This window comes from Engraulis encrasicolus, chromosome 2 (assembly GCF_034702125.1).
Source record: "Engraulis encrasicolus isolate BLACKSEA-1 chromosome 2, IST_EnEncr_1.0, whole genome shotgun sequence".
In the NCBI taxonomy this organism is placed as follows: domain Eukaryota; kingdom Metazoa; phylum Chordata; class Actinopteri; order Clupeiformes; family Engraulidae; genus Engraulis; species Engraulis encrasicolus.
Genome location: NC_085858.1, coordinates 10615556 through 10627983, shown reverse-complemented (window position 1 = coordinate 10627983; position 12428 = coordinate 10615556). Strand labels below are relative to the sequence as shown.

Sequence of the window (12428 nt, the reverse complement as noted above, 5' to 3'; positions counted from 1 at the left end):
ACGGATAGCCACCCTTTAGGATTCCTCTGGCTTGGCCTCCTCTGAGGACTGAGGACCATCAGGCACCTGGGGAAAGCACATAGAGTATAGCAGGTAAGAAGCAAACCTACACTGTATGCCAGTGTGGCATACGGTAAAAAGTGTGTGTGTGTGTGTGTATGTGTGTGTGTGTGTGTGTGTGTGTGTGTGTGTGTGTGTGTGTGTGTGTGTGTGTGTGTGTGTATGTGTGTGTGTGTGTGTGGGAGAAAGAGAGAGAGACAGAGAGAGAGTAAGAGAAAGTGGAAGTGAAAGATAAAGAGAGACGTAGAGGAATGAGAGTAGGAGGAAAAAAATCGGTATGATTCTGCATGTGCACGTGAAATCATTTCTAATGTGCTGAGAGGATACAGTGAAGAGGGCTGTTATTTGATTTGCACTTGCACTTGTTATTTGATTTGCAAGTTACGTAGGCCTACCTCACAGAAAGTGGTTTACAATGTACCGGAGATCTATATAGGTAAATGCACCGGGGCGCTGTATAAAGTTCCTACCGTGTCCTGAGGCTGCTCCGCCTCTTCAGTGTGTGAGGTCTCTGCCTCCTCCCCTTCTGGCTGCTGGCCCGTCTCCTTCTTCAAGAACTCAATCTCCCTGCAGCCATTCAAAACCATGTTGGTTTATTTTCAAGTCAAGTCGGATTTAGTAAAGTTTAATTTCTGCACATGCACTGGTCATACAAAGAATTGATATTATGTTTCTTACTTTCCCATGCAGACATACTTTAGGTATAGACATAGGCATAGACATACAGACATTCAAGTGTAAGAGGTATTTGTTTTGCGGATTTACATGTAGAGTTAACACATTATGACTGAATGACACTTTAGAAACCCAACTGCCTCGTACCTGAATACTGTTCTCACTCGTTCATCAGTAACCAAATCTGCTTCATCTTTATAACTCAGTATGGTGAGGTTTCACTGTGCTTATTTATTGGTGATACCTTATTGTTCCTGAAAGCAGATGAAGCAGCTGACCTCCTGAACTCCCTTTAAAACTTGACCCGTTTAGGCTACTGGGCTTGGGTCTAACCTACTCTCTCTGGTTGCGTAGCCTCTTACTGCAGATGGTGTCGCCGGCGGGCCTATTCACTATTTGCTGAAAATACTCAAATACATCATAATAACATTGCTATGACATTACTGAGAACCTTAAGTCACAGATTACTGTAAGAAATAGCCATTACCATTTTGGTGAGTGTAAGGTTATAACATAGGCTCTGCGCTAAGGGGTTAACCTTTCTAAATGTTGGCTATGTGTATTGTGTGGTTATGGGACTGTGTCGGGGCGATTGGCTTACTTCTGCTGGTACTCCTTGATGAGTCGTTTGGCCTTGCTGTACTTGCGCTCCAGGGCCTGGTACTGGGCCTGCGTCTCCTTCAGGTGTTCGTCCACGGCCTGGCACAGCGACTGCGCCTCCATCCAGTAGCCCTCCAGCTTCTCCATGCGGTCGCGGTTGTCCGCCAGGTTCCGCTCCAGGTGGGCCTTCTCGCCGCGCCAACGCTGCTTGTCCTGGTCAGCGTGGGCCAACTGGGATAGGTGCATACACACACACACACACACACACACACACACACACACACACACACACACACACACACACACACACACACACACACACACACACACACATCAGAAGGAAATGTAAGTGTGTTATGTTGCATTAACATCATTGAAAAGGAAGAAAGGAGTCGCACACTGGAGCTGAATGCAAAATCAAAAACTGTATTAAACAAAGCCGAAAAAAGTAAATAAAACCGACAGACAGGGGACAAACGTTTCGGGTCTTGCCCATCATCAGTGTTCCCAGTTAACATTAACATCATTCACACACACAAGCAAACATACATACACAAACACACACACGCACACACACACACACACACACACACACACACACACACACACACACACACACACACACACACACACACACACACACACACACACACAGTCTGTATGTTGTGTAAATGAGTGTGGAATTGAATCCTACCTTCCTCTTGAGCTGCTGAATCTCTGCCTGTGTCACGGCATGCTTGATCTGGAGCTGATGGGCAAGGAGAGACAGACTCAGAAAAATATACACTTGGGGTTTAGCAAGGTGTGCATATATCTACAGTATTACTGCACATGCAGTATAGCTGGTTGAACATGAACTGTTATGGTGCCACCCCAGATTATTCTCGTCATGTTACAGTCTGGCTTGCCAAGCTAACCCTGACACTCTCACACACACTCACACATAGCCTGATAAACCAGACTAAATGTGAGATTGGACGTGTAATTTAGTCTGGCCCCGATGAATGATACATCCGAAGATTGTTGATGAGCGCAACCCGTTGTCTTTCAAACCGTGCCTGTGCCCAGAGCCATACAGTGAACAGAGTTACGCGATTGGAGGACCAGGAATTAAATTGCAGCCCCGCCTTTCAGCGAGATAAGGGAGTGCCTAAAGCAGCTGTCTTCCCATAGACTCAACATAGAACCACCACATTAACAGCCAAAAATAAGGACTAACGAACTATACTGCGGGGTAATCACCACAAATATGTAAACTATCAACTGTCTCGGTGGTGATAATCACAACACTTTTAGCACCTGTGATGTTTATCTGAAGTTATTACTACGAACAGCAAGTCTTGTCATATTCCCTGCATTGCATCGCATTGCATTTGCTGTGTGCTACGCCCACTACTAGGAACTAACATTCGCAACGCTGAGCAGTACTGAGAAGCTAAAACAGCTAATTTTGCTAATGAGGAAGTCGGCCTTAGGACACAGCGGAGATCGCCTGACTCTGTTCACTGTATGGCTCTGCCTAGGCCTATAGGCCAACGGTCTGACCAATCAGCGTCAACTTTTGACGCTTAGTCGCCACTCCCTCAAAACCCCACCCGCTTTGATTCAAAACACATCTCTGCGTTGAGACTGGGTTCCCAGATTCAGGGCATTCTGGCAGAATTGAATCATTCTGTGAGGCTAGACCGCTCGCAGGTTTAAAAAAAATACCACCAGCGGGTGGCGCTAGTTTATTAGGGTAACTCACACACATCCATTTACCTCTTTATACTTGTGAGCCAGCTTCTCAGGGTCCATCTCCAGGGGAGAGAGCATGTCCTCATTCTCAGCCAGGTCGAAGACCTCGATAGCACCAGGGTACATGTCGCCCATCTCCCCCTCTTCCTCATCCTCCTCTTCGTCAGTGCCATAGTCACCAGCCTGGGGAAGGGATGACTGTTGGTTACTCTTTTTACATCGCATTTTGGCCCATGCTGCCATACTGCCTAGACCTGAACCTTTGCCTCTAAACCAGTGATTCTCAAAGTGTGGTCCGCAACAGAGCTCAGGTGGTCCACGAGGGGATTTCTACTTTCAAAGACAAGCTAGCCGTTAGCGTTAGCTATATTTGTAACATTATTACAAAGCTAAACATAGTTGATGTCACATTTTCACCACAATGCTTACTGTGAATGAAAAGTAAGTGATCTGCATAGAAATTAGCAGTGTCAAATTAGTACACTTAAACTGTCAATTCAGTTGGGTTGCTCCCTGAACCTTTTTTGGAGGGACAAGGTGGTCCTCATTCTGAAAAAGTTTGAGAAACACTGCTCATCAGATGAGTTGGGTGGGAGACTGTGTAGCAGTTGACACCACAGACTGCATAATAAATGGACAAAGCATCCGTGACGTCACCCATAGACTTTAGCAGAGCTGAATGAAGCCAATTTTGAACTGCAGGGGTGCTGCCATTTTAGCACACCTGGGCATCGTTGTCAATCAGCCTGCTCATATCCAGTTCCAAACATGGATGCAATTATACCACACGCTGCAACTCCGACCTCCCAGGTGTTCTGAATGTCTGGAGGAACAGTTTGATACTGTCAGTCATGCCAGACATGCCAACCACGCTTGGAATAGTTTTAAAAACTTATTCTGGACTATGTGTGCAATGAAACGCATTTAAAACATTAGAGCTAGTCACAAACAATATGTCGTTGTCTTGGATATCACAATTGGCACAATTAGACGAAAAATTGATCTTTGAACCACGCTGTTAACATGTTTGTTTGAGATGTAGTCTGTGGGATTGGAATCTGTGGAATTTTCAAACTTCCTGTGCCTGATAGTCTACATACTTCTGCAGCCAGCTCCAGCCATGAGGGGGAAATAACTGGCTTGCTTCATTACTTTGATCGTTAAGGTTACCACTTGGATGAGACTGAAACACAGGGCTTATCTGAAATGAACAGCATTGACCACTAGAGGGAGCTACTTGACAATACTAAAGCATCTGGTGTTCTCCTCACATGCATTGTGCATAATGGGGTGTGTGGGGGGTGCTTTATGGCATTATTATGCTTTTTTTTTTAAAAGAGTAGTGTTTCTAAAAAATCAAAACAAAATCCAGGTACCGTATCATGCTCTAAGCATATGCACACACATGCACACACACACACACACACACACACACACACACACACACACAGACTGAAACACACCTCGTCCTCCTCCCCCATGTAGTTTGCGTAGCGCTGCTCCATCATCTCCCTCTGCCAGCGCTCCTGCTCCAGCGTCTGCTGGATCAGCTGGGCCACCTCGCTCTGCTCCCCCGGCTTCTCTCGACCAATCAGAAACCTGGACATAAGGATGTGCGTCAGAGCTGGACAATCACAGGCTTCAATGATACGCATAAAGATATGCAGGGTTTGTTAACAGAAACGCCGTAGCCTCATAATGCACGCCATTCCATCAGCGGAACGCTGTAATAGTCGTTGAAAAGATTTTACTACCATAGTATTACACTACTATAACACTATACAGAGCCTATAGTATTGTGTTTTGCTTTTTGAAAGTTGACCTTGAGTCTGGAAATAAAGTTGAGAATGATGACGATGACGATGACGATGATGATGATGATGATGATGAGTAATGCATTACTACTTGGTCATTGCCATTCTGGTATCAATTTATAACAAGGCTTGTGTCTTAACATGTTTGTTGACAGAAACACCTTGTGAATATACCTACTCTTGCATGTACAGTTGTACACTACAAATACTCAAGAAACCCACAGTAAAAACATTGACTACGTGTGTTAATAAATGTGTTTGCATGTATAAATGAAATTAACATTCACAAACAATTGCACATATGGGCACACAAACATGCGCCTGCGCAAAGCAGGTCTTCGGGATTAACATCTGCTCTATTCAAGAGAGTGTCGGCGGCAGACGGCCTAGAGAGCAGAGTGGAGCTTAGCAGACATGTCTCTGAGGACGCCACGGGATAATTACAGTCCTGTACTGTACTGACTTACAGGGAGAGCACAGGGCAGCCCAGGCACACCACTAGCCCCCCGACAGGGAACCCTGACAAGAGACCTAGCCTGAAATATACACCCAGGATTCTGTCCATTATCCAAACTACTGTTCTCCCTTCCGCTTGTGGCCTTGTGATGACATTGCAAGACATGATTGGCAACAGAGGTTTAATTCAATATCTCTCAAAAGCGCAATCCATTTTGTCATTCGTATTCGGGATGGTGAATGGGGGAAAGTCCATCAAAAGTTGTCGTGGCTAGTCTGGCAGCGGGGAAACTTTGTTGTTTTCTCCACGGAGGCGGAGCGTCAGTGAAGCACAAAGCCACAACCACAGGTCGAGGATGGTAGTTAGGATAGTGGAATCCACACCTAGCCTGAAATACACCCAGAGTCCAACCACACTGCTGTCCAGAAGTAAGGTCTCTGAAAGAATGTGCTGCCTGTCTTGCACATTCCAACCAAACAATTTACACTAACTTAGGGATGTAAATCACAGTCTTCATGACGATACGATACGGTATCGATTTCTTAAATCAGGGATTCGATTTTTTTTCGATACTTAAGAATTCCCCACGATACGATGCGATTCGGTTTAATTCGATTTTTTCCAATTACTTTTCCACTACTATTGTGTTATGGAGATAGGGCATTTTACAGGGGGCAGCGATTCGATTCTTTTCGATTCTTAAGAATGCCCCACGATACGATTCGATTCGATTAAATCGCCGGTCGATACTTCCGATACATTTCGATTTTATTTACATCCCTACACTAACTAATGTTGCACTGAGATCATGCCACCGCGGACTCAGAGCCTGGCTCGATGAGACTTATGACAGCTCAAACATGAAGAGGAGGTAACATTCAAATTGTCTCATTCATATTTTAAACCGACAGACCAACCATCTTAAGTAATCACATTTTGGCAACACCATTAACAACTTTCGTAGGTGCTGCTGCTCTCACTAAATAAGAGCAGTAATTGTGTTGTATCACCTAACTAACCAGCTTAAGTTCTACATTCAAATAATGATGTTTGCAATATTATCATCAATTGTGCTTTGTGAAACTGTTAATGATTTCTGACATACATGTAAGAAGAGCAGTGTTGGCTTGTCTCACCTGACAGTTCCCGTGGTGTTCCGTAAGACGGAGGCAGCAAAGGCCTGAGTGACGCCCACCAGACTGGTGCCATCCACCTCCACTATCAGGTCATTCACCTGGATACTGTAGGACACACACGCACACACACAAGCACGCACGCACGCACACACACACACACACACACACATATTATTCACCACATAGAACTGTGTGGATGTATACAAAAAAAATGAATTTCATTATACAATAAAAAAGCAAATGATAATGCTGGGACCACAATTGGTACATTATCACAGAGGCTGTCAATCTTTTTTGAAAAAATGCCCCCTTGACATAATCATAAGCCTGCCAACACCCTCATTAGTATATAAAAAGAAGAACTATTGCCCCCCAATAGCAACTGATCATCCACCTCTCCGCTGTCTCCTTCTCAAGGCCCCCCCAAGGGCTACCTAACACCCTGTGGGGGGCTGTGGAGCCCTCATGGAGAAGCACTACTCTAGCGCAAGTGCTGTGGAATATACAGTAGACACATTGTATGTACAGTACACCTACCGTCCGTCGCGATGGGCAGCCCCTCCCTCGGTGACGGTCTTGACGAAGATGCCCAGCTTCTCCAGGCCCATGTCCGCTCCAGCCCCCATCCCGATGATGCTGATGCCTAGGCCGTCGCTGTCTGCTCACAAACATACACACATCATCCATCTCAATCACATTTCAATCAATTATATGCCATTCAGTCAAACTCAGTGCAACTCAAATGCACATACCGTACTACTCAAATCAAATCTACAACTCTAATCAATCAACTAGACAATGTCAGACTCACGCACAGAATTTTCATTTGAGAGTGATCATATGAGTAAGTGCAGATTGACAACTCAGATTAACATACTGGTATACAGTACTGTATATCACAAAAGTGAATACACCCTCACAGTTTTTGCTGATTTTTGAGTATATCTTTTCATAGGAAAGCATTGCAGAAATTTCACTTTGACACAATGATTAGTGACCGTTTAACAACTTATTTAACTGCTTAAATTTCTTGTTCACTCAGAAAAAAGCAAAATACAGCCATTAATGTTTGAACATGTACTCACAAAAGTGAGTACACCTCAGATGAAAATCCGGTAGACAAGGGGCTGTGTTGGCTCGAATCGTCTCTAAATGAAACGAAATGAAAAGGGATGAAATGGGAGGTCATCAGTGTGCGTTTCAACCTTTCTTTGCATTGAACTTTTACATTTTGAGTCTGCATCTGGTTTAAATAGATTGGTGTTTGATTTGAATGTAATCCTATGGAGAATATCATAATCTGCTTCAGTAGTCACAGTGCATGTTGACATGCATGTTTCTTTTAGGTGTATTTCAGATTGCCAATGTTGACAGCATTCATGCATCCCCAAACCATGTCAGTAGCACGGTCATGCTTGGCTATTGAGAGGATACACTTTTTTGTAAAACTCACTTGTTAACCATCACACATGCTTGACACCATCTAAAGCAAATTTGTTTATCTTGGTCTCAAGAGAGATGAACAGACCAAGGATATGGATCACTGGAACCATGTTGTGTGATCTGAAGAGACCAAGATAAACAAATTTGCTTTAGATGGTGTCAAGCATGTGTGGTGGTAAACAAGTGAGTTTTACAAAAAAGTGTATCCTATCAAAAGCCAAGCATGGTAGTGGGACTGACATGGTTTGGGGATGCATGGATGCTGTCAACATTGGTAATCTGAAATACACCTAAAAGAAACATGCACGTCAACATGCACTGTGACTACTGAAGCAGATCATGATATTCTCCTTAGGATTGCATTCAAATCTCACACCAATCTATTTAAGCCAGATGCAGACTCAAAATGTAAAAGTTCAATGCAAAGAAAGGTTGAAACGCACACTGATGACCTCCCTTTTTATCACTTTTCATTTCGCTTCATTTCGAGACGATTCGAGCCAACACAGCCCCTTCTCTACCGGATTTTCATCTGGGGTGTACTCACTTTTGTGAGTACATGTTCAAACATTAATGGCTGTATTTTGTTTTTTTCTGAGTGAACAAGACATTTAAGCGGTTAAATATGTTGTTAAAAGGTCACTAATCATTGTGTCAAAGTGAAATTTCTGCAATGCTTTCCTATGAAAAGATATACTCACAAATCTGCAAAAACTGTGAGGGGTGTATTCACTTTCATGATATACAGTATCTACTCAGTCAGTTTAACTCAACGGCTCAATTGTTGACAGGAAAAAAAAATTGTGTGTGGATATCGTGTTTTTGAGAGACTCAAATCTCAAGCACCATCTCAAGATTGGAACAAGATCACAGCTGGGATCTGAATCTCAAAAGTAAGACCACGGCTGCCAAAATGGAACAATGTTCTCTGTTTTTAATAAAAGGCAGGAAATGTAAACCAGTTTTTTTGCTCAGAGAAATACAGCTTGCAACACCTTATGTCCTATAACCATCTCTAACAGTCATTGTATTTCAATGCTCTGCAGCAAGCGCCACCCTACCAAACAAAAGATTGGATGATGGATAGACCAACAGCCAATTAAACAGCCAATCTCCTTTGTGTTTTGAAAGCCTATTGGATGATACATAATGTCTACTACAGCCTTCAATTCGTGTTGCAGCTGAAGAATAAGTAACTTACAGTGTGTATGTTTTTTCCCCCTACTGATTTTTTTCTACATTTGGCACACTTAACATTTTCAGATCACCAAACAAATGTTAACATTAAACAAGAATGACTCGAGCAAACATAAAATGCAGTTTTTTAGTGATTATTTCATTTGTTAAGATCAATTAAATCAGTAGGGGGAAAAAGCAAATGCACAGCACTGTAATCTCTATCCATACCAAGGCTTTTTATGTATTACTAGGCAGAAACTGCATCTCACACTTCAAAGAATGTGTTTCTATGATCTAATAATAGACTAGCTTGTCTTGTCCTCTGAGAATCGGCGTCCAGTCTTCTCATTGCGGCCCATTGTTATTTACCACTTGTGATGGATGAGGGGTGGTGTGAGTAGTGTGTAGTGGAAGGCAGTAGGGGTGTAAATAATAATCGAAATGTAGCGATATATCGCAATATAATCTGAGGATTGAATCGAATTGCATCATATCGTGGGGCATTCTTAAGTTTCAAAAATAATCAGATCGCTGCCCCCTGCCCAATGCCCTAGTTCCATAACATAATAGAAGTGTAAAAGTAATTGGAAAAAAGTTGAATCGAATCGTATTGTATGGTATCGTGGGGCATTCTTAAGTATCGAAAATAATCGCATCGCATCGCATCACATCGAATAATAAGATATCGATATTGAATCGTATCGTCGTGGAGGCTGTGATTTACACCCCTAGAAGGCAGTTGTTGCTATTTTTTGCCCTGGATGTAGACCTGGGCACTCCAATCCTTCAGCCAGTGACAGCAAAGGACAAAATAATGTGGCCCAATCATGAGCCAGGCCAATATGTGGGGATTCGGTCCAGAAACTGGGACACCGAACATTGTTACTGTGTGTGTGTGTGTGTGTGTGTGTGTGTGTGTGTGTGTGTGTGTGTGTGTGTGTGTGTGTGTGTGTGTGTGTGTGTGTGTGTGTGTGTGTGTGTGTGTGTGTGTGTGTGTGTGTGTGTGTGTGTGTGTGTGTGTGTGTGTGTGTGTGTGTACCAATGTGTGTGCGTGCGCGCCCAAAAGTGTTACGCATGTGTGTGTGTGCCTGTGTTTGGGTGTGTGTGTGTATGCGTGCGTGCATGTATACGTGTGTGGCTCTGTGTGTCTCTGGGTGTAGGGCGTTTGTGTGAGTATAGTAGAGAAGGTGTTGCCCTGACACATCTAGCCAGGGCTCAGGAGGGTGTAGCCGGGGCCACCGACAAGGTGCGGACAAATGGGTATGTTGTCCCGGGTCCGGGGAGATAGGAGGCCCAGAATTGGGTCCCCATTACATTGTAAGTATTTGGTAGGGGGCCCTTTCAGATGACTTTGTCCCAGGCCCAGCAGAGGCTGTCAGCGGCCCTGGGTGTTAGCTGCAGTGTCCGGTGCTGTAGTCTATTATTCACCAGGAGGAGCCTTTCACTGCTGCTGTCCCCTCAGCAGAATAGGAGGGAGGGCAGAACAGATAAGGGCCCTCTCTCACAGCACACCATCATCCATTATTCAGCCTTTACATCTCCACTCGTGCATCCATCCACTCCCTGGCCTATGGACATTTACATACTATATTCTCTCTCTCTCTCTCTCCCTCCATCTCTCTCTCTCTCTCTCTCTCTCTCTCTCTCTCTCTCTGCTATTCTGTCCATTCTACCTCTCCACCTTTGCACTGTCTCATTCTACATCCTTCACTTGCCAATCTACATAAAATGATGAATATAATGCCGGTGTATGCACCTCTGACCGTCCCTGAAATCACTCAAATCTCATGTTACTATATGAAGCTCCTGCTATCTGACCATTACAGATCTCCAACATGTAATCATTTCCTTAAGTACCTGTCAGTGTAAGCACACAGGATTTGGTGAAAATCCATCCACCCATTGAAAAGTTCATTATATGAAATATCTGTGGCAACAGTGGTAAGAATACAATAAACGTACAGCTTGTGTGTGTGTGTGTGTGTGTGTGTGCGTGTGCGTGTGTGCGTGTGCGTGTGTGTGTGTGTGTGTTGGGGGGGGGGGAGGATTGGTGCATGCATGTGTGTGTGATTGTAATTCTGTGTTCACCTTTTTCCAGTTCGGCGGGGAACAGGTCGAGCCTCTCCACTCGTTTCTCCAGTTCGTACTCAGCAGAGGCGGCCATGGGATCCACGTCTTCATTACGTCGATCGTAGTCCTCATTAGAGTACGTGCTGAACACCTGAAACAGACGCACACAAACACAACTAAATTAACTTTTTTGCTATACATGTGTTGCATGAACAACTGACATATACAGGAACCATGTCTCTCTTGCCCTTTTTTTCCGGTCTGCATCATATGCATACGTACAGTATATGTTGGGCTCTCAATTAACACCAGCCAACCAGCCAAATGCTGTTGAAATTTCAGTTTGGCTTGTAGAAAAGACCAAAGTACTAGCCACATTGACCCATTAGACTTATGTGTGTGTTGGCTGGTAAGATTAGGATCTACTAGCCATTTTGGCTGGTGATGAAAAAAGTTAATTTAGAGCCCTGCATATATGTGTAATGACACATACAGGGGAGACTGAAAGAATTGCACATAGGGACCCAGATTCGACTCCAGGGCCTGGGCAAAATCCCAACCCAACCCTAAACCTCTTGCCCTTTTTTCATGTCTCCACACAGTAAATTTTATAGTGTTAAAATAACACTTAAAGAGTTAAAATCAACACTGTTCTAGTGTCTATTTGGTCCTGCTCCAGATCAGTGTTAAACACTGGTGTTAGATTCATAGTGTTAAGCTAACACCATAAAGAGTAAAGCAGTTTTGGGGAGCATACAATGGCGCAGACAAACTCCATCACCTCGAGGAGGCGGGGGCTCTCTGGAGTACTTCTAACTCCACACAATTTAACAACTTCATTTGTCACTGACACTGGAGAGCATATCACTCAATTTGGTGTTGGAATTACTCCAATAGTGTTAATAAGCCTTAACACTGCAAAATTAACACTGGCAAATTTACTGTGCATCTTCATTTTCCAATCGTAGAAAAGGCTACAAAGCCCCAAAGATATACAGAATAATTTGTGAGTCAGACAACACATTGCACACCTTTAAATAGATTTACAATGGGAAAGGAATACGCTTAAGGAACAGAGGCACCAGAATGCTGGACTGTTTATCATCGACTTTCAAATCTCTTTGAGAACATAACACAACATAACAACATTAACATTTCCCAAACGGCATGGTTGACCCGCCTCCCTTGGTTTGCTACTGGTTGTTTGCTTCCCAACAAAGTGGGAGGAGTTCCCAAATTTTTTGGAGCTCAGAAACG

The 12428-nt window shown here is 43.8% G+C and overlaps 1 protein-coding gene across 1 annotated transcript in view; it reads right to left on the bottom strand.

The window, feature by feature from the left end:
- The window catches only part of ppp1r9bb (protein phosphatase 1, regulatory subunit 9Bb), a 33106-nt gene continuing 20678 nt past the window's right edge, over positions 1-12428 (bottom strand). The window contains exons 2-10 of the mRNA XM_063213009.1: positions 11190-11322; positions 7017-7137; positions 6480-6584; positions 4536-4671; positions 3097-3255; positions 2030-2083; positions 1337-1566; positions 531-627; positions 1-66 (exon numbers count right to left, since the gene is read on the bottom strand). Of these exons, the coding sequence (XP_063069079.1) occupies positions 16-66; positions 531-627; positions 1337-1566; positions 2030-2083; positions 3097-3255; positions 4536-4671; positions 6480-6584; positions 7017-7137; positions 11190-11322 (1086 nt within the window). The 3' untranslated portion in view covers positions 1-15. The remainder of the gene's footprint in view (positions 67-530; positions 628-1336; positions 1567-2029; positions 2084-3096; positions 3256-4535; positions 4672-6479; positions 6585-7016; positions 7138-11189; positions 11323-12428) is intronic.